General features: G+C 43.9%; 1 protein-coding gene across 7 annotated transcripts in view; it reads left to right on the top strand.

The window, feature by feature from the left end:
* ddx4 (DEAD (Asp-Glu-Ala-Asp) box polypeptide 4) overlaps window positions 1-21,326 on the top strand; it is a 169,080-nt gene that overhangs the window by 37,659 nt on the left and 110,095 nt on the right. For 3 of the 7 annotated variants that reach the window (XM_078549673.1, XM_078549668.1, XM_078549633.1), the window contains exon 1: window positions 4,378-4,537. The exons of 1 other annotated variant lie outside the window; for it this stretch is intronic. In XM_078549673.1, coding sequence (XP_078405799.1) covers window positions 4,509-4,537 — 29 coding nt within the window. In that variant the 5' untranslated portion in view covers window positions 4,378-4,508. Of the gene's footprint in view, window positions 1-4,377; window positions 4,633-21,326 lie in introns of those variants that run through there. 3 more of the 7 variants (XM_078549661.1, XM_078549641.1, XM_078549649.1) reach the window with 2 other exon arrangements.

The raw sequence follows: 21,326 nt of genomic DNA, 5'->3' as shown, positions 1-21,326 counted from the left end.
TCCTCTCTATTACCTCATCAAAAAGCTCAGGCAAGTTAGTTAAACACAATTTGCCTTTAACAAATCCACGCTGGCTTTACTTAATTAACCCGCATTTGCCCAAGTGACTATTAATTTTGTTCTGAATTATCCTCCTCACTATTCAGGTTAAACTGACTGGCCTGTAATTGCTGGGCTTATCTTTACACCCTTTTGAACGAGGTTGCAGTTCTCCAGTCCCCTGGCATCGCCCCTAAACCTAAGGAAGACTGGAAAATTATGGCCTGTGAAGGCAAGGGATGGCAGGGTGAAGGGGTTTGTACTTGAATGTGGCATGCTAATTCACATTTCCTGCCCTCCTTAGTTCATTAAACCTCCACTGGAACTGTATTGAGAAGCAAGGTACCACACCCTTGCTGCTGCTGTCCTCTTTCAGTTCCAGCCATGCCTGCTTGGTCTCCTTAGCTCCCTTCTCCCTCCCATCCATAGGGGGCAGAACCTTCCTGCAGGCTCTTACAGCCCACAGCATGATGTCCAGGGGCACATCTCAGAACTGTGGTGCAACCTTCCCACATTTACCTACCATTTGTCCAGTGGCTAGTTCAGTTCTGGCACTTCTAGAATGACTCCATGAAGACCCACACAGGGTTCCTTTAAATAGTGGAGCTGAAACAGGGTTATGCGGAGAGGGCGGGGAATGTGAATTGCTCATTTGGTGCAGACATGATGGGCTGAATGGCCTCCTTCTGTGCTGTTACAATGAATGTAACTCTGTGAAACATTTCCAGCATCTGCAGTATTTCCCGATTAAGCAACACCTTGATTTTAAAATTCTCATCTGTGTTTTCAAATTTCCTCCATGGCCCTCCCCACTGCCCCCCACAACTTTGTAATTTCCTCCAGCCCCACAACCCTCTAAGATACCTGCACTCTTCTAATTTTGGCCTCTTGACTCATACCCTGTGTCAGATAACATTGTATTCACCCATCACTCCTGTCCCAAGGATCACCTTCGTCTCTCTTCCTACTAATATATTGAATTCAAAATCGTTCTCCTCATTTAAAAATGCCTCCAAGACCTTGCTGCAGCTTACTGCTCCAGCCCAACGTTGCCATCTGTGGCCTTTAATTAACTTTGACCTGCTGTGCATCCCTCCCTTCCATCTGCTCTGTGAACTTCTCTCTCAAGTGCTAAACCTTCACACCTTTTCTCCTGCCTTTAAAACTCTCACCAAAATCTTAACTTTTCAAAGATGCTCTCTTCACCCTTCTACTGCTGCTCAGGGACAATTTCTCCTCTGTATAGTGCCTTGGTCTGTAATATTTTCTATCTTACATGTATTATATAAATGCAAGTTTATGCTTGTACAAATTCATCACAACATGAACTTCAATCTAGAAGTGACTAATTTATTTTGATACAGATTTGTTAATGCAGAAACAAAGACAGGTCAAATTTAGGGCCATTTAAAAGACAGAATTCTTGTAGTATCATAAAACCCTGTGTTTAAGGTGCAATAAATTCATCAACAAAGAAACAGCCTCACCTCACCCTACAATAAAACTCAAAATGGTCCTTGTGTGGTAAATTCCTCTCACCACATTTGTAGAATGTTAGATTTCTCCTGCATATAACTCCCTCACAATCGAAACACTTAGATTGTTGTAATAATGTGGAAAGGTGAAACATTGACCTGCAAATGAATCAATGCTGAGATGCGCAAACTTAGACATGAAACTTGGTACATTAAAGTTGTAACACTCATATTTAAATAAAAATGTGATTTCTATACAATAAAGCCCTTTACCCATTGATCTCTAATCTTATGAGACCAGCGGTGGCAGAATCAGGTCCTTAAGTGGGCATCAGTTGGGGCAAGAGGGCTGTCCATGATCTTCCTCCCCCAGACTGAATGGGGGCACAGGCAGGAAGGTGATGGGGTCTCCACCCGCCACAATCCCACCTGATTAAATGCCCCCCTGCCACCAAACTCAACTCCAGGGAGGGCATTGAATTCCACCCAATATTACCCAGTTCTACTGGGACGATCGTTGACATATGGACACTAATTTCTCTGCCTCAACATGAAACTTCCTATACCAGTTTATACTTTGCACTATCTTGTTCAAATTCTTTTTTATAAAAGCAGAATAAAAATACATGTTCTGAAGAAGAGTCATATTTGACTTGAAATGTTAACTCTGTTTCTCTCTCTACAGATGCTACCAGACCTGCTGAATTTTTCCAGAACTTTGTTTTTATCTTAAATTATTTTTGGTCAAGCTGTTGTGGGAGATTAATGGCTTGCTAGATCTAATTAAGGACTTCACCCTCCTACTGTATTTGAAGCCTCTTGGTCTGACTATTGTGGGAGACTGATAGCTGCTAATTGTGGGTGATTGATATTGTGGGTCATGAGGACTCAAAACGTCAACTCTTTTCTTCTCCGCCGATGCTGCCACACCTGCTGAGTTTTTCCAGGTAATTCTGTTTTTGTTGTGGGTGATTGATAGTTGGCTAGATCTAACCAAGGACTTTTTTATTCGTAATATGGTTGTCTGGCAAATGTGAGAGACTGATACGTGTTGCATTCATCATGGGCTTCTTGCCCTGTGGAAAAGCATGTTTGGTCATTTAGCCTTTTAACAAACTAAAATATCTAAATTAGCACCTATAGGAGTTCCAAGCTTTATTTTACAGCAACAAAAACAAAAATACCTGGAAAAACTCAGCAGGTCTGACAGCATCTGCAGAGAGGAATACAGTTAGCGTTTCGAGTCCGTATGACTCTTCACCAGAACTAAGGAAAAATAGAAAAGAAGTGAAATATAAACTGGTTTAAGGTGGGGTGGGACAGGTAGTGCTGGGTAGAGGGCCAGTGATAGGTGGAGATTGCCAAAAGATGTCATAGACAAAAGGACAAAGAGGTGTTGAAGGTGGTGATATTAGCTAAGAAATGTGCTAATGGTGACATTAAGGATAGAAAGCAGGACGAGCAAGGTACAGATAGCCCTAGTGGGGGTGGGGTGGGGAGAAGGGATCGAAATAGGCTAAAAGGTAGAGATAAAACAATGGATGGAAATACATTTAAAAATAATGGGAATAGGTGGGAAAAGAAAAATATATATAAATTATTGGAAAAAGGGGGATCGGAAAGGGGGTGGAGATGGAGGAGAGAGTTCATGATCTACCCATCATTTTGTAAAATTGCCCGTATTGTAGCTGTGTTGGAACATTGCAGCAGGCAGCGGTCACCCAGTCTGCGTTTGGTCTCTCCAATGTAGAGGAAATCGCATTGGGAGCAGTGAATGCAGTAGACTAAATGGAGGGAAGTGCAAGTGAAATGCGGTTTCCTTTACATTGGAGAGACCAAACGCAGACTGGGTGACCGTTTTGCGGAACACCTTCGGTCTGTCCGCAAGCATGACCCAGGCCTCCCTGTCGCTTGCCATTTCAACACACCACCCTGCTCTTAAACCCATGTCCGTCCTTGGCCTGCTGCAATGTTCCAGTGAAGCTCAACGCAAACTGGAGGAACAGCACCTCATCTTCCGACTAGGCACTTTACAGCCTTCCGGACTTAACATTGAGTTCAACAACTTCAGATCATGAACTCTCTCCTCCATCCCCACCTCCTTTCCGATCCCCCTTTTTCCAATAATTTATATATAGTTTTCTTTTCCCACCTATTCCCACTTGTTAAAAATGTATTTCCATCCATTGTTTTATCTCTGCCTTTTAGCCTATTTCGATCCCTTCCCCCCACCTTACCCCCACTAGGGCTATCTGTACCTTGCTCGTCCTGCTTTCTACCCTTAATGTCACCATTAGCACATCTCTTAGCTAATATCACCACCGTCAACACCTCTTTGTCCCTTTGTCTGTGACATCTTTTGGCAATCTCCACCTATCACTGGCCCTCTATCCAGCTCTACCTATCCCACCACCCCCGCCTTAAACCAGCTTATATTTCACTTCTTTCCTATTTTTCCTTAGTTCTGGTGAAGAGTCATACGGACTCGAAACGCTAACTGTATTCCTCTCCGCAGATGCTGTCAGAACTGCTGAGTTTTTCCAGGTATTTTTGTTTTTGTTTTGGATTTCCAGCATCTGCAGTTTTTTGCTTTTACTTTACAGCACTTTGACATGTCCTGAGGTTGTGAAAGGCATCATATAAATGCAAGTTCTTTCTATAACAATCATGTAGCTTAAATGTTGTAATCTATGTAAGCTGTTTAAATAACGTCATGTACCAATAAATACCCAAATTGGTACGGTAATAACTAGCTACTTATATTTCCAGAGCCTTAGAATATTTTGTCAAAGAATAATAAGACTTTTGGGTTTAATTCTTATAATGTTGTAATACCATTAGGGGGCCATCTAGTGTTAAGAATATGCAAATACCACTGTCAGGGAAACAGTCGATTCGCCAGCAAAAAAAGACTGCTCCTTTTAGGTAAATATTGAGGTGAAGAACTTATGCTTTGCCTTAGGGGGCCTGGAGAGTTTAGGACCCAGCGGAAATATGTGGTTTGTTTTCAGTCTGTACTTAAGGTGAGAATATCCAGGCAGTGCCTGTATTGATTGGCTGTTTATAAGAGGGGAAAATTGTGGTTTCAAACTGTGTTGTACAGGTTAGCGAAGAGAAGGTAAGTTATGGACCTGGTCGTTTTGTGCGGATATTATTGAGAAGTTGTTAGAAGCAATAATAATTTCTTTGTTCTCTTTCACGAAATACTTGATCCTGCCTGTTTTGCAGATTTTTTTACTCTTTTCCAGGAGGTTACTTGATTGATCTCGTGTTGCTGTTTGGGAGTGTTTTCTACGGCTGTGTTTTTTGTGTGTGAAATGCTTACATGAAATCGTTAAATTGGACAATTGACTTAGTTTAAACTTTACCCCTCCGGCATTTTTGCTTTTTATGTTACAGCTTGGTCATGTAACTAGGTACGCCAGCGTTCAGACTAGTTGCCTAAAGTTAATGCCATTTTTAAAACAACTTTGCATCAATTTGGAGATCACCATTACCATTGAGTGAAAGAGTATTAAGACAGAATACTACTTTTAATTATTTAAGAAAAGTCGATGCAATTTTGTTTTGCGTTCTCAAGTTTCCCCTTTTCATGATTTTTGGAAGGAAGGAGGGTTTCGACCCCACTCAAAGGGTTAAATTCGCTGGCTGCAATCCATCCCGGGGGGTGGGGGAGGATAGGGTGCTCTAGTGGTTGCAGCTGAGCCGGAGCAGCCCGCGCGGGCGCGGGGCCGGGGCCGGGCCCGGGAGGTGGGGGGAATGTCGCAGTCGACGCAGCCCTGGACGACGTTTCTGCGTCACAATTGGCACGCAGCCGTGCGTCAGGCGCTCCGCGTCTGGCGTCACGTGTCCTCGCTGGAGGGGCCACGTGAGGTTGGAAAACGCGCCAAAAGGAGGCGAGGAGGAAGAGGCTGCCAAAAAAAAATACCCTCAGTAAGTAAAATGCCCCGTTCCCGAGGAGGGACAGTACAGTCACCAAGCCCAATGTCTTAAATACCCGGGCTTGGGGCAGAGGGAAGGGTCACCGTGAAGCTGCACATGGGCACCTCTTACCTTCTCCCGATTGGGATAAAGATGTCAGTTAATGCCTGGGACAGGCCCTCGTGTTTGCCAGCAGCAGGAAAGAGCTTGAGGCCCTAAATACACATTTGTGTTCAGAGACTGTCGAATGTCTGAAATAATGTAAGGATTTTACCGCAGCCGTAGTTCTAAAGGTGGATGGGGTATGGAGAATGTCCACCAGCCACCGTCTGTCCAGAGGTTTGCAATTCGGATAAAACCCAGTTTCCTCTGGGCATTGCCACTGCACTAGCGAGTGTGGAAATAGGGAGGTTAGAGAAGATGAATGGGGAGCTGGTGCAGGGGGGGGAGGGCTTCAAATTCGTGCGACTTTAAGACTGATTTCTGGGGCGCTGGGACCTCTACAGGCTGGTGAGTTGCGCCTGAACAGAGATGGGGCTAATGTCCTTGTGGGTTGGTTTTTTGGTGCTATTGGGGAAGGTTTAAACTAACTTGGTGAAGGACCAGGAGGTAACATGACAGGGGAAACAAGGGAGAGACAGATGGCACATGTAAGAAATTGTAAAGTCAACTTTGCATGTTTATATGAATGTGTAGAGTATGGTAAATAAGATTGATGAACTGTAGATGCAAACAGCCATGTGAGAATATGATTCTTTAGAGACCTGGCTCACAAAGAGCAGGATTGGATACTAAGTATTCTCGTGGACACAACGGTTTCAGGTAGAAGGGAAGATGTGAGGCAGCAGTGATTAAAGATGGAATTATAGTGCTGGCAAAAGAGAGGATATCCTAGAGAGGTAAAGTACATAGTCTGTTTGGTTCAAGGTAAGAAGCGATAGCGGTACCATTACACTATTGGGTGTATTCTCTAGGCCTCCAACTAGTGGGAAAGATGTAGAGGAACAAACTTGCAAGGAAATTAGAGGTGCAAACACTGATGCACTTGTGGGATCTTGAATTATCCAGATGTAGACTGGGATAGTAATAGTGCAAAAGGCAGAGTGGGGATAATAATAGTGTAAAAGGCAGAGTGGGGGAAGAGTTTATGATATGTTCGGGAGAATTTTCTGGAGCATTATGTTTCTGGCCCAGTGAGGAAGTGGTCTACCTTTCGTGTTTTCCCCCCCTAAACCAGCTTATATTTCACCTCTTTTTTTATTTTTACTTAGTTCTGTTGAAGAGTCATACGGACTCGAAACGTTAACTTTGTTCCTCTCCGCAGGTGCTGCTAGACCTGCTAAGTTTTTCGGTATTTTTGTTTTTGTTTTGGATTTCCAGCATCCGCAGTTTTTTGCTTTTATTTAAGGAAGTGGGCATTGCTGGATCTGATTTTGGGGAATGAAGTTGTTCAAGTGTCAATAGGGCAACGTTTTGGAGATAGTGATCATAGTTTGCAAGACTTAGGTTAGCGATAGAAAAAGAGAAGGAGCATTTGGAGTAAAAAGTAATTAGGAGAGGACTACTTTTAATGGAGCGAAGCTGGATCTGGCCCAGTTTAAAATTTTTAAAAATTCATTCTTGGGAAGTGGGCTTAGCTGGCTGGGCCAGCATTTATTGCCCATCCCTAGTTGCCCTTGAGAAGGTGGTGGTGAGCTGCCGCCTTGAACCGCTGCAATCCATGTGATGTAGGTACACCCACAGTGACGTTAGGAAGGGAGTTCCAGGATTTTGACCCAGCGACAGTGAAGGAACGATGATATATTTCCAAGTCATGATGGTGAGTGCCTGGGAGGGGAACTTCTAGGTGGTGGTGTTCCCATCAATCTGCTGCCCATGTCCTACTAGGTGGTAGTGGTCGTGGGTTTGGAAGGTGCTGTCGAAGGAGCCTTGGTGAATTCCTGCAGTGCATCTTGTAGATGGTACACACTGCTGCCACTGTGCATCACTGGTGGAATGGGTGAATGTTTGTGGATGTGGTGCCAATCAAGTGGACTGCTTTGTCCTGGATGGTGTCAAGCTTCTTGAGTGTCGTGGGAGCTGCACTTATCCAGACAAGTGGGGAGTATTCCATCACACTCCTGATTTGTGCCTTGTAGATATGGCGGACAGGCTTTGGCGAGTCAGGAGGTGAGTTACTTGTTGCACGATTCCTAGCCCCTGACCTGCTCTTGCAGCCACAGTATTTATATGGCTAGTCCAGTTCAGTTTCTGGTCAATGGCGACCCCCAGGATGTTGATAGTGGGGTATTCAGTGATGGTAATGTCATTGAACATCAAGGGGCGATGGTTGGATTCTCTCTTGTTGGAGATGATCATTGCTTGACACTTGTGTGGCATGAATGTTACTTGCCACTTGTCAGCCCAAGCCTGGATATTGTCCAGGTCTTGCTGAACTTGGACATGGAGTGCTTCAGTACCTGAGGAGTCACGAATGGTACTGGACATTGTGCAATCATCAGTGAACATCCCCACTTCTGACCTCATGATGGAAGGAAGGCCATTGATGAAGCAGCTGAAGATGGTTGGGCTGAGGACACTACCCTGAGGAACTCCTGCAGTCATGTCCTGGATGACTGACTTCCCAACAACCACAGCCATCTTCCTTTGTACTAGCTATGATTCCAACCAGCAAAGAGTTTTCCTCCTGATTCCCACTGACTCCAGTTTTGCTAGGGCTCTTTGATGCCACACTCTGTCGAATGCAGCCTTGATGTCAAGGGCAGTCACTCTCGCCTCACCTCAGGAGTTCAGCTCTTTTGTCCATGTTTGAACCAAGGCTGTAATGAGGTCAGAAGCACAGTGACCCTGGCGGAACCCAAACTGAGTGTTAGTAAGCAGGTTGTTGGTAAGCAAGTGCCGCTTGATAGCATGTTGATGACCCCTTGCATCACTTTACTGATGATGGAGAAGTAGACTGATGAGGTGGTAATTGGTCGGGCTAGATTGGTCCTGTTTTTTTGTGTGCAGGACATACCTAGGCATCTACCCATCATTTTGAAAAATTGCCCGTATTGTAGCTGTGTTGGAACAGCTTTGGCAAGGGGTGCAGCAAGTTCTGGAGCACAAGTCTTCAGTACTATTGCTGGAATATTGTCAGGGCCCATAGCCTTTGTGCTATCCAGTGCCTTCAGCCGTTTCTTGATATGATGTGGAGTGAATTGAATTGGCATCTGTGATGTTGGGGACCTCTGGAGGAGGCCGAGATGGATCATCTACTCGGCAGTTCTGGTTGAAGATTGTAGCAAATGCTTCAGCCTTATCTTTTGCATTGATGTGCTGGGCTCCTCCATCATTGAGAATGGAGATATTTGTAGACCTTCCTCCTCCAGTGCATTGTTTAATTGTGCACCAGCATTCAACTGGATGTGGCAGGACTGCAGAACTTGGATCTGATCCTATCGTTGTGGAATCGCTCAGCTCTCTGTCGTATGCTGTTTGGCATGCAAGTAGTCCTTTGTTGAAGCCTCACCAGGCTGACACCTCATTTTTAGGTATGCACAGTGCTGCTTCTGGCATGCCCTCCTGCACTCATCATTGAACCAGGGTTGACCCCCTGGCTTATTGGTAATGGTAGAGTGGAGGATTTGCTGGGCCATGAGGTTGCAGATTGTGGTTGAGTACAATTCTGTTGCTGCTGAAGGCCCACGGCACCTCATGGATGCCCAGAACTAGATCCTTTTGAAATCTATCCGATTTAGCACAGTGGTAGTGCCACACAACATGATGGAGGGTATTCTCAATGTGAAGACAGGACTTCGTCTCCACAATGACTGTGCGGTGGTCACTCCTACCGATGCTGTCATGGGCAGATGCATCTGCAGCAGGCAGGTTGGTGAGGATGAGATGAAGTATGGTTTTTCTCTTGGTTCCTTCACCATCTGCCACAGACAGGAGGTGGTGGCGTAGTGCTATTGCCACTGGACTCATATTCCAGAGACCCAGGGTAATACTCTGGGGATCTGGGTTCAAGTCCCACCACGGCAGATAGTGAAATTTGAACTCAATAAAAATCTGGAATTAAAAGTCTGACCACAAAACCATTGTCGATTGTTGTGTAAATCCATCTGGTTCACTTATATCTTTTAGGGAAGGAAATCTACCGTCCTTAGCTGGTCTGACCTACGTGTGACTCCAGACCCACAGCAATGTGGTTGACTCTTAAATGCCCTCTGATTAGGAATGGGTAATAAATGCTAGCCTGGCCAGCGACGCCCACATCCCATGAACGAATAAAAAAAGTTCTTTATAGCTCGGTCTGTGGTATTGCTACCGAGCGACTCTTGCTGATGGACATTGAAGTGCCCCACGCAGAATATGTTCTATGCCCTTGCCACCCTCAGTGTTTCCTCCAAGTGGTGGGCAACATTGAGTACTGATTCATCAGCTGGTGGTGGGGGTGGGGTAGCGTAATCAGGAGATTTCTTTGCTCATGGTTGACCTGATGCCATGAGACTTCGTGGGGTCCGGAGTTGATGTTGAGGATTGTATGCCACTGTGCTGCCAACTCTGCTTGGCCTACCCAGAAATGGTGATGGTGGTATCTGGGTAATGACCTGTAAGGTATGATTCCATGAGTATTGGTTGACAGATGTTAGCAAGGAGAGCTTTGCAGGATTGACAGGGCTGAGTTTGCCATTGTCGTTTCTGGTGCCGAGGTCAATGCCGGGTGGTCCATCAGATTTCATTCCTTTTTCTTTTGCGACTTTGTAGTGGTTTGACACAACTGAGTGGCTTGCCAGGCCATTTCAAAGGGCCAGCCACATTGCTGCAGATCTGGAGTCACATGTCGGCCAGACCAGGTGAAGACGGCAGATATCCTTCCTTAAAAGAATGGTTTTTGTGGCTGTCATTTGACTTTTAATTCCAGATTTTTATTGGATTCAAATTCCACCATCTGCTGTGGTGGGACTCAAACCCAGGTCCCTTGAGCATTACTCTGGGTCTCTGGATTACCAGTCCAGTGAGAGTGCCTCTATGCCACTGCCTCCCACAGATCTAGACCTCTGTGTGCTAGATACAATTTCAAAATTTGCAGATGACACAAAACTGGGAAGTATTGTGAACTGTGAGGAGGATAGTGATAGACTTCAAAAGGGCATAGACTGGTGGAATGGGCAGACAGTTGGCAGCTGAAACTTAACGCAGAGAAACATGAAGTGATTTGTCTTGGTAGGAAGAATGATGAGAGGGAATATAAAATTCTACGTGGTGTGCAGGAGCAGAGGGACGTGGGGGTATATGTGCATAAATCATTGAAGGTGGCAACGCAGGTTGAGGAAGCAATTAATAAAATGTACAGAGGCCTGGGCTCTTTGAATCAAGGCAGATAGCTTAAAAGTAAGAAAGCGATGGTGAACCTTGATAAAATAGTGGTTTGGCCTCAGTTAGAATATAGTGCCCAGTTTTGGGCACCACACTTCAGGAAGGATGTGAAGGCATCACAGGGGTTGCAGAGAAGATTTATGAATGGTTTCAGGGATGAGGGAGTTCAATTACGAGGAGAGAGTGGAGAAGCTGGTGCTCTTCTCCCTGGAGAAGGGAAGATTTAAGAGGAGGTTTGACAGAGGTGCTCAAAATCATGAGGGATCTGGACAGAGGAGAATAAGACTGTTTCCATTAACGTAAGGGTCGAGAACCAGAGGATACTGATTTAAGGTAAATGGCAAAATGAGGAGCAAGTTTTGCACGGTGGGTGGTAATGATCTGCCTTGAATTTAGTGGAGGCAGATTCAATCATGGCTTTCAAAGGGGAATTGGATAATTATTGGAAGAGAAAATGATTTGCTGGCTAGAGGGGAAAAGGCGAAGGAATGTGAGTTTCTGTTCCAGATAACTAGCACAGATATGATGGACTGAATGGTGGCCTCCTGTGCTGTAACTGTTCCACGACTTGGAGTAGGCCATTTGGCCCATCAAGCTTGCTCCACCGTTCAATAAGATCAAGGCTGATCTGATTGTGGCCTCAACTCCACTTTCTTGCCTGCTCTCGATAACCCTTGTCTCCCTTGTCAATGAAAAAGGTGTCTAACGCAACCTTGAAAATATTCCACGATCCAGCCTCCACTGCTCTCTGGAAGAGAATTCCAAAGACTAATGACCCTATGCTCCTCGTCTGTCTTGAATGGGAGACCGCTTATTTTTAAACTGTATCCTTAGCTCTAGATTCCTCGAGGGGAAGCATCCTCTTGGTATCTAGCACGTCAGGCCCCCTTGGAATTCTGTATATTTCATTTAAGATCACCTCTTATTCTTCTGAAGTCCAATGACTAGGCCTCATCTGATCAATTTTTCCTCAAAAGATAACACTTTTGATTACAGGAATCAGCTTTGTGAACCTTCTCTGAACTACTTCCAATGCAAGTATATCCCCCCTCAAATGAGGAGACAAAACTGCATGCAGTACTCAAGGTGTGGTCTCAGCAATGTCCTGTACAGTTGGAGCAAGACTTCCCTACTTTTTATACTCCATCCCCCTTGCAATAGAGGCCAACATTCCATTTCCCGCCTTAATTACCTGCTGTGCCTACATGCTAACATTGTGATTCATGCACAAGGACACCCAGATTCCTTAGAACTGCAGTATTCTGCAGTCTCTACCTTTTAAATACTTTGGCAGGAAGAATAGGAAAGCAGATTGTCAACCTCACATTCCCACATATTCCATCTGCCAAATTTGTCCCACTCATTTAATCTATCAAAATCTCTTTGCAGACCCTTTGTTTCCTCCTCACAACTTACTTTCCTGCTCATCTTTTGTATAATCAGCAAATTTGGTTACAATCATCCAAGCCATTAATATGGATAGCAAATAGTTGAGGCTGCAGCACTTCACTAGTTAGTTTGCCAACCTGAAAATAAGCCATTTATCCTGACTGTTTCCTGTTGGCCATTGCTCTTTCGATGCTGATATATTGCCCTGAATGCCATGAGGTCTTATCTTGCGTCGTAACCTTTTATTTGGTACCTTATCAAATGCTTTTTGTATTTCACTACATCCTATGGTATCTGTTATACACCCTGCTTGTTACATCCTCAAAAAAAAATTGTCAAACATGATTTCCCTTTCACAAAACTGTGACTATGATTGTGTTGTGATTTTCTAAGTGTCCCGCTATGACCTCTTTAATAATGGATTCTATTATTTTCCCAGTGATAGATGTTAGACTAACTGGCCTATATTTTTTTGCTTTCTGTCTCTCTCCTTTCTACATGTTACATTTTTTCCAATCCACTGTGACCTTTCCAGAATGTGTGGCGTTTTGGAAGATTACAACAGGTGCATCCAATATCTCTGCAGCCACTTCCTTTAAGACCCTAGAATGGAGGCCATCAGGTCCAGGGAACTTGTCAGCTTTAAGCCCCATTAGTTTTCCTAGTACTTCTTGTCTAATGATGGTGACTGTTTTTAAGCTCCTCCCTCCCTTTGCCCAGCTTTTCTACTATTCTTGGGTGCTCTCTGCTATTTCCCATTATTTATTCCTCTGTCTCATGCTCTGAGACTAAGGTTCACTTTGGCTACTCTTTTTTTTATATACTGTAGAAGCTTTTACTGTCTATTTTTATATTTCTTCCTACTTTTCTCTCATATTCCCAATTTCTTCCTCTTTGTTTTGAGTCATCCTTTGCTGGTTTCTATAATTTTCTCATCTTCTGGCCGATCACTAATCTTTGCAACATTGTATACGTTTTCTTCCAGTTTGATACATTCCTTAACTTCCATAGTTAGCCATGAGGGTGCCTCCATCTCAGTCTATATCGTACACTTTTTGCTGTCATTTATTTTGTAATGGAAGCTAGAGTTTAGTAAACTAGTGCGGTCTGTGTGTTGACAGCTGATGGGTTCTGATTGAGCTTTGTCTGATTTGGAGCAAATTTGTAAAGTAGGATGTGCAAGTTTTAGAAAAGGTGGAATTTGCTGATCAACTAGTCATTTTAATATCTTGAACTGAGTGACTTGGCTGGTGTCCAGCTTTTAAAATGTTGTCGTTTACATAACCAAGGCTGGGCCTTTGACCAAACTTGTCCCTTTGTGTATGATTATCGAGTATAGGAACTCCCATTCCTTTGGTCACCCTTTTTTTAAATGACCCAGAGTGAATGCTGTTAACCTGATTAGTTTGTCACTTGGCCAATTAGCTAGAGATCATTCTCCATTTACAAATTTTAAAAAAATTGTTAACTAGGAAGGCCGCATTTATTGCTTAACCCTAATTATATCATATTACATACTGGTGGTTATGCTTTGCACAAGCCTTTTCCACCTGATTTAATATAACTCCCTCGCACTCTCCTATGCCTTTCTCCTGCATGTGTTTATCTGGCTTCACAAAAGCATTTGTGCTAGTCACCTCTACTAGCCCTTGTGATACAAAGTTCCACATTCTGCTTCTGCTTTAGTTGTATTGGCATCATAGATTAATAGCTAGTATTCCACCAACATTTATAACTAGCTGAACCAGCTGCTGAAATAATGGCCCTGATAATGGGAACTTTTTTTACATGGAAATAATGGAAAGATGGGTCTTGAAGGTTTCAACTGATGGATGTGACTATTTCCTCTGGCAGCTTGTTCCATTGTGGGATTGCCCTTGGGAAGAAAGATAATTGGAAACAAATGTTCTTTGTAGTTTGTGTGGGTGTGGATGACTACCTTGTGTATGTTCTAACCACTCTCTGGATAGGGGGTAGCCTAATGCCTACCATACCCCATCTACCCCATCAAACCTATTCATAATCTTAATGACCTCTGTCAGGTCACTTCTCAGTCTCTTTCCTAGAGAAGAGAGCCTCAGCCTGTTCGGTCTTTCCTGATGGCTACAAGCTCTCAATTTTGGTGTCATCCTTGTAAATCTTTCTTACAATTTCTCCATTGCCTCTCTATCCTTTTTAAAATTTGGAGAACAGAACTATTCATGTAAGAACTACCCCAATGTTGTTGACCAAGATTCTATACAGAATTTTATGCTTTTCAATTCTATGCCTTTAGAAATGAGCCTCTGCTTTTAAAAAAAAAATTGCTTTGTTAACCTGTCACCTTTAGTAATTTGTGTAACTTTTTTATTCATTCATGGGATGTGGGCATTGCTGGCCAGCATTTATCGCCCATCTCTAATTGGCCTTTGAGAAGATGGTGGTGAGCCGCCGACTTGAACTGCTGCAGTCCATCTGGTGCAGGTACACCCACAGTGTTTGGGAGGGAGTTCCAGGATTTTGGCCCAGTGACAGTGAAAGAATGGCAATATATTTCCAAGGCAGATGGTGTGTGGCTTGGAGGGGATCTTCCTTCTGCTCCTCTACTTCACTTTCCTCGGAGTTTGTGACCTCTTTCATATTCCAACAAAAATGCACCACCTATTCTATATTAATTCATTTGCCAATTACATTCATTCTGCAAGTTTACTTATGTCTTGTGTTTGTTGCAATCTTCCTTAGTAGTAATAATATACCCAATTTTGTCATCTGCAAATGTTTCTGATTTCTCAGGACCAAATCGGATTGTCTAATTGATTTAGACAATCATGGTAGTCCCAGCACTGTTCCTGGTGGAACATCATTCCCAACTCGCTTTGTTTGTTGTGGCCTGAGTAACCTTTAACTTATTCTATTCTGTTTTATGACCAACTTGCGATCCATTCTGCTACTTGGCTTCTCACTCCACATGCTCTGACCTTTAGACTGTGGCACTTTACTGATTGGCTGCCCTGAGAAGGCAGTGCTGGGTTACCTTTTTAATCTGTGGCTGTCCCTGTTGTGATAGAAACATAGAAAATAGGAACAGGAGTTGGCCATTCGGTCTATTGAGCCTGCTCCGCCATTCATTATGATCATGGCTGATCAACCAACTCATTGCCTGTTCCTGCTTTCTTCCCATACCCTTTGATCCCTTTGCCCCAAGAGCTATATCTAACTGCTTCTCGATAACATACAATGTTTTGGCCTCAACTACTTTCTGTGGTAGCGAATTCCACAGGCTCACCACTCTCTGGGTGAAGAAATTTCTCCTCATCTCAGTCCTAAATGGTTCACCTCGTATCCTCACGGTGACCACTGGTTCTGGACTCCCCCACCATCGGGAACATCCTTCCTGCATCCACCCTGTCTAGTCCTGTTAGAATTTTATAGGTTTCTGTGAGATCACCCCTCATTCTTCTGAACTCCAGCAAATATAATCCTAACCGACTTAATCTCTCCTCATATGTCAGTCCAGCCATCCCAGGAATCAGTCTGGTAAACCTTCACTGCATTCCCTCTATAGCAAGAACATCCTTCCTCAGATAAGGAGACCAAAACTGCACACAATATTCCAGGTGTGGTCTCACCAAGGCCCTGTACAATTGCAACAAGACGTCCCTGCTCTGTACTCGAATCCTCTGGCTATGAAGCCCAACATACCACTTGCCGCCTTTACCGCCTGCTACATCTGCATGCTCACCTTCAGCGACTGGTGTACAAGGACACCCAGGTTTCGTTGCACATTCCCCTCTCTCAATTTATAGCCATTCAGATAATCTGCCTTCCTGTTTTTGCTACCAAAGTGAATAACCTCACATTCATCCACACTATACTGCATCTGCCATGCATTTGCCCACTCACTCAGCTTGTCCAAATCACCCTGAAGCATCTCTGCATCCCCATCACAGCTCACCCTCCCACCCAGCTTTGTGTCATCTGCAAATTTGGAGATATTACAATTAGTTCCCTCATCTAAATCATTAATATATATTGTGAATAACTGGGGTCCCAGCACCGATCCCTGTGGTACCCTACTAGTCACTGCCTGCCATTCGGAAATAGACTTGTTTATTCCTACTCTTTGTTTCCTGTCTGCCAACCAGTTTTCTATCCATCTCAATACACTACCCCCCAATCCCATATGCTTTAATTTTACACGCTAATCTCTTTTATGTGGGACTTTGTCGAAAGCCTTTTGAAAGTCCAAATAAACAACATCCACTGGCTCTCCCTCATTAATTCTACTAGTTACCTCCTTGAAAAATTCCAGTAAATGTGTCGAGCATTATTTCCCTTTTGTAAATCCATGCTGACTCTGTCCAATTCTGCCACTGTTTTCCAAGTGCTCAGCTATTAAATCTTTTATAATGGACTCTAGAATTTTCCCCACTCCTGACGTCAGGCTGACTGGTCTATAATTCCCTGTTTTCTCTCTACCTCCCTTTTTAAATAGTGGGGTTATATCAGCTACCCTCTAATCTGTAGGAACTGTTCCAGAGTCTATAGGATCTCAGAAGATGACCACCAATGCATCCACTATTTCTAGGGCCACTTCCTTAAGTACTCTGGGATGTAGATTATCAGACCCTGGGGATTTATTGGTTTCAATCCCATCAATTTCCCCAACACCATTTCCCTACTAATACTGATTTCTTTCAGTTCCTCCCTCTCTCTAATCCCTGTGTTCCCCAACATTTCTGGTATGTTATTTGTGTCCTCCTTTGTGAAGACAGAACCAAAGTATGTATTTAGTTGGTCAGCCATTTCTTTGTTCCCCAATTTAAATTCCCCTGTTTCTGACATTTGTCTTCACTGATCTTTTTCTGTTCACATACCTATGAAAACTTTTACAGTCAGTTTTTATGTTCCCCGCAAGCTTACTCTCGTATTCTATTTTACCCATCTTAATCAATCCCTTGGTCCTACTTTGCTGAATTCTAAAGTGCTCCCAATCCTCAGGTCTGTTGTTTTTTCTGGCCAATTTGTAAGCCTCTTCCTTGGATCTAATGCTATCTCTAATTTCCCTTGTAAGCCATGATTTGGCCACCTTTCTTGTTTCACTTTTGTGCCAGACAAGAATAATCAATTGTTGCAGTTCACCCATGTGCTCTTTGAATGTTTGCCATTGCCCATCTTCTGTCATCCCTTTGAGTAACGTTTCCCAATCCATCATAGTCAACTTGCGCCTCATACCATCGTAGTTTCCTTTATTAAGATTCAGGACCCTAGCCTCAGAATCAACTATCGATGTCACTCTCCATCTTGATGAAGAATTCTATCATATTATGGCCGCTCATCCCCAAGGGGCTTTGCACAACTAGATTGCCAAATATTCCTTTCTCATTACACAATACCCAGTCTAGGATGGCTTGTTCTCTGGTTGGTGCCTCAATGTATTGGTCCAGAAAACTATCCCATAAACACTCCAGGAATTCCTCCTCCTACGGTATTGTTACTGATTTGATTTGCCCAATCTACATGCAGATTAAAGTCACCCATGATTACAGATGTTCCTTTATTGCATGTGTCTCTAATTTCCTGTTTAATGCCATTTCCAACATCACCACTACAGTTTGGGCGTCCAGTTATATCCACACTAACGTTTTTTGTCCCTTCATGTTTCTCAGCTCTACCCATACAGATTCCACATCGTCGGAGCTAATATCCTTCCTCACTATTGCGTTAATTTCCTCTTTCCTAACCAGCAGTGCAACTCCACCGCCTTTTCCTTTTTGTCTGTCCTTCCTAAATACTGAATAGCCCTGGATGTTCAGTTCCCATCCCTGGTCACCTTGCAGCCACGTCTCCGTAATCCTGACTATATACCTGTTTACATCTATGTGCGTGGTTAGTTCATCCACCTTATTGTGAATGCTCCTCGCATTAAGGCACAAAGCCTTAAAGCTTGTCTTTTTAACATTACTTGTCCTGTTCCCATATTTTTCACTGAGGCCCTGTTTGATTCTTGCCCTTGATTTCTCTGCCTATCACTTTTCTTATTCCCCTTTCTGTACTTTGTTCTTGTCCTTGATTCCCCCTCCTCTGACTCAGAATCACACAGTACAGAAGAGGCCCTTCGGCCCATTGAGCCTGCACCGGCATGAGAAACACCTGACCTAGCTTCCTAATCCCATTTACCAGCACTTAGCCCATAGCCGTGCATAGGTTCCTATCCCCCTGCCATTTTAGTTTAAACCCTCCCCAACCACTGTAGCAAATACTCCCTCTAGGACAACAGTCCCAGTCCTGCCCAGGTGTAACCAGCTTGTACTGGTCCCACCTCCTCCAGAACCAGCCCCAACGTCCCAGGAATCTGAAACCCTCCCCCTCACACCATCTCTTCAGCCATGTATTCATGTGATATATCCTGCCATTTCTCCTCTGACTAGCACGTGGCATTGGTCGTAATCCTGAGATCACTACCTTTTGAGATCCTACTTCTCAACTTACTTCCTAACTCCCTATATTCTGCTTTTAGGACTTCATCCCTTTTTTTACCTGTGTCGTTTGTATCAATGTGTACCACGACCACTGGCTGTTCACCCTCCCCCTTCAGAATGTCCTTAGCGGCTCTGAGACACACTTGACTCTAGCACCAGGGAGGCAACATACCATCCTGGAGTCTCGTTTGCGGCCACAGAAACGCCTATCTATTCCCCTTACAATTGAATCCCCTATAACTATTGCATTCCCACACTTTTTACTCCCCTCCTGTGCAGCAGAGCCAACCGTGGTGCAACGAATTTGGCTGTTGCTGCTTCCCCTGAGAGGCCATTCCCCTCAACAGTATCCAGCATGGTATATCTGTTTTGCAGGGGAATAGCCACAGGAGATTCCTGTACTGCCTGCCTAGTCCTTTTGCTCTGCCTGGTGGTCACCCATTCCCTTCCTGCCTGTGGACTCTTAGCCTGCAGTGTGACCACCTCTCTATATGTGGTATCCACTATACTCTCTGCCTCGCGGATGCTCCACAGTGTCCCCAGCCGCCGCTCCAGCTCCGAACCCCGGGCTTCCAGGAGCTGCAGCTGGAGACACTTCCCGCACACATGCTGGCCCCAGGCACTGGAAATGTTCCCGGCTTCCCACATAGAGCAGGAGGAGCACACCATGGCTCTGAGCTCTCCTGCCATGACTTACCCCTTTAAATTAAATTAAACCTTTTGGAAGATACTTAATATCAAATAATATCAATTACTCTAGGGCCCTTCTTCCCTGCTCCTAGTTGTTACAGAATATAGCCCTTACAAACGATAAGCCACAAAATAAGGCGATAAAAGTAGTAAAAACTTAGCCGACTGTACTCACGGTACTCAATGGATCTTCCTCAGTCACCAAACTCCAACTTAAGCACTCTACTGCAGTCCAAAGCAGTGTTCCAGTGCAGGCAAAGTCAGCAGTGTAAGATGGCCTGTTTTTATACTTTCTGAACCTAGCCTCTGAAAACCTGTTTAAGCCAGTTAACTAGTTGTAGCTGCAAGCAGAGCCTGTATAAACTCTGTTTTAAAGCTGGCCTAAAACTCACCACCTTCCAACCCAAACAGCAACTTATAGTTAACTACTAAATTAAAGAAAGACTAGACTTTAGATAGAAATTAACTCTTGGGGAATTCCCTCAGTCACCAAACTCCAACTTAAGCACTCTACTGCAGCCCAAAGCAGCACTCCAGTGCAGACTCCAGTGATGATGTCAGTGACGCTGGGTAGGGAATTTGACCATTGTGATCCAAATGAAGGAAAGGCGACTATATGTCCAAGTTAAGATGATATGACTTTGAAGTTATGGTCCAAAGATATTGTTGCCCTTGGTGGCGATTGAGTAGGCTGCTTTGTACTGGTTGGTGTCCAGCTTTTTTCACATACCAAGTGTGTCGTGAGTATTCCATTAAGCTTCTGACTGGAGCATTGTGGATGATTGAGAAGCACTGAAAGGTCAGGAGACAAGTTACTCATTGGAGATACCCAGCCTTTCCCCATCTCATGTAGCCATGTTGATAATGGTTGACCCAGTTAAGCTTCTGGCTAGTGGTGATTCTCGGGTGGTTGGTGGGGGGAGGGAGGGTGCCGTGGTGTTGCTGTGCTAAGCAGTGATGCCATTCAAGATCACGGAGACATGGTTGGATTACCTTATTCAGGCCTGTCATTGCTCCACGTGAGTGGAGCAAATATTACCCAGCATGGATAGAGTACTGCATAGGGTATCACTGAGTTTAGTTTTGGGGCCACTACTGTTTTTAATTTACATAACTAACAATCCAGAATGGGAGGCAAATTTTTAAACTTGGCAGATGAAAGCACACTAGGAAGAGCAATGGATTTGGAGGCTGCACAAATTATATGTATTAGTAAACCATCAGTGGTTGGTTAAGTTTAACACACAGTGCAAAGTACTGCTTTTTGAAAAGAGATGGTTAACCTCTGTGTGTTGAATGTAACCAAAAGAGGCCTACCTCAATATTGGTAGATTCCACGCTCAACATGTTATATAATATGGCAGGTGGTAATTGCCAGGCTGACCAAATCCCAGAGGGAAACTTAGCCAAGCTATCACAACGAATTGCAATTTGTATTTTTATTACGAGAAGATATGTGTACTGGAGTCAGAAGTAAAGATTCCACTACCACTTGTAGAGATTTTAAGTGTTAAATTAAAACATTTATTAACAAAAGAAAATTTAAACACACAAGATTACAGTTAGACAGTTAAATTCAGTGTTGCTATATTTCCCAAAAGATTCCTACTGAGCCAGACTCCACAACTAAATGCCCTTTTCCAGGCAACAGTCCCCATAGATTCTTACCCAATATATTTTTAAAAATCCAGCAATATTATCCCAAGGTACCCAATGTTGCTATAGTGGAGGTGTTTCGCAGGGTCTTTTCACTTCCTCTCACTTAACAATGGAAATGCAAAGCTTGTAACAAAACCTTTCTTTCTAGAACAAACACTTCTCTGGGGTGGCTGGAGGCTGCTTACTTCAAGGTCTGTCCTCGTACAGCACACTCTTCAGATATCACATGGCCACACCACCCATAACAGCTTTCAGTCTTTCCTTAAATATGTTTTGTCTCTTTCATCTTTAAACCATTGTTCTTAACTTTCTTTGGAAGTTACATTTC

The sequence above is a fragment of the Cetorhinus maximus genome, chromosome 1 (genome assembly GCF_964194155.1).
Source record: "Cetorhinus maximus chromosome 1, sCetMax3.hap1.1, whole genome shotgun sequence".
Taxonomy (NCBI): Eukaryota; Metazoa; Chordata; class Chondrichthyes; order Lamniformes; family Cetorhinidae; genus Cetorhinus; species Cetorhinus maximus.
The sequence above is the reverse complement of the archived record's forward strand: the minus strand, read 5'-3'. Positions and strand labels throughout refer to the sequence as shown.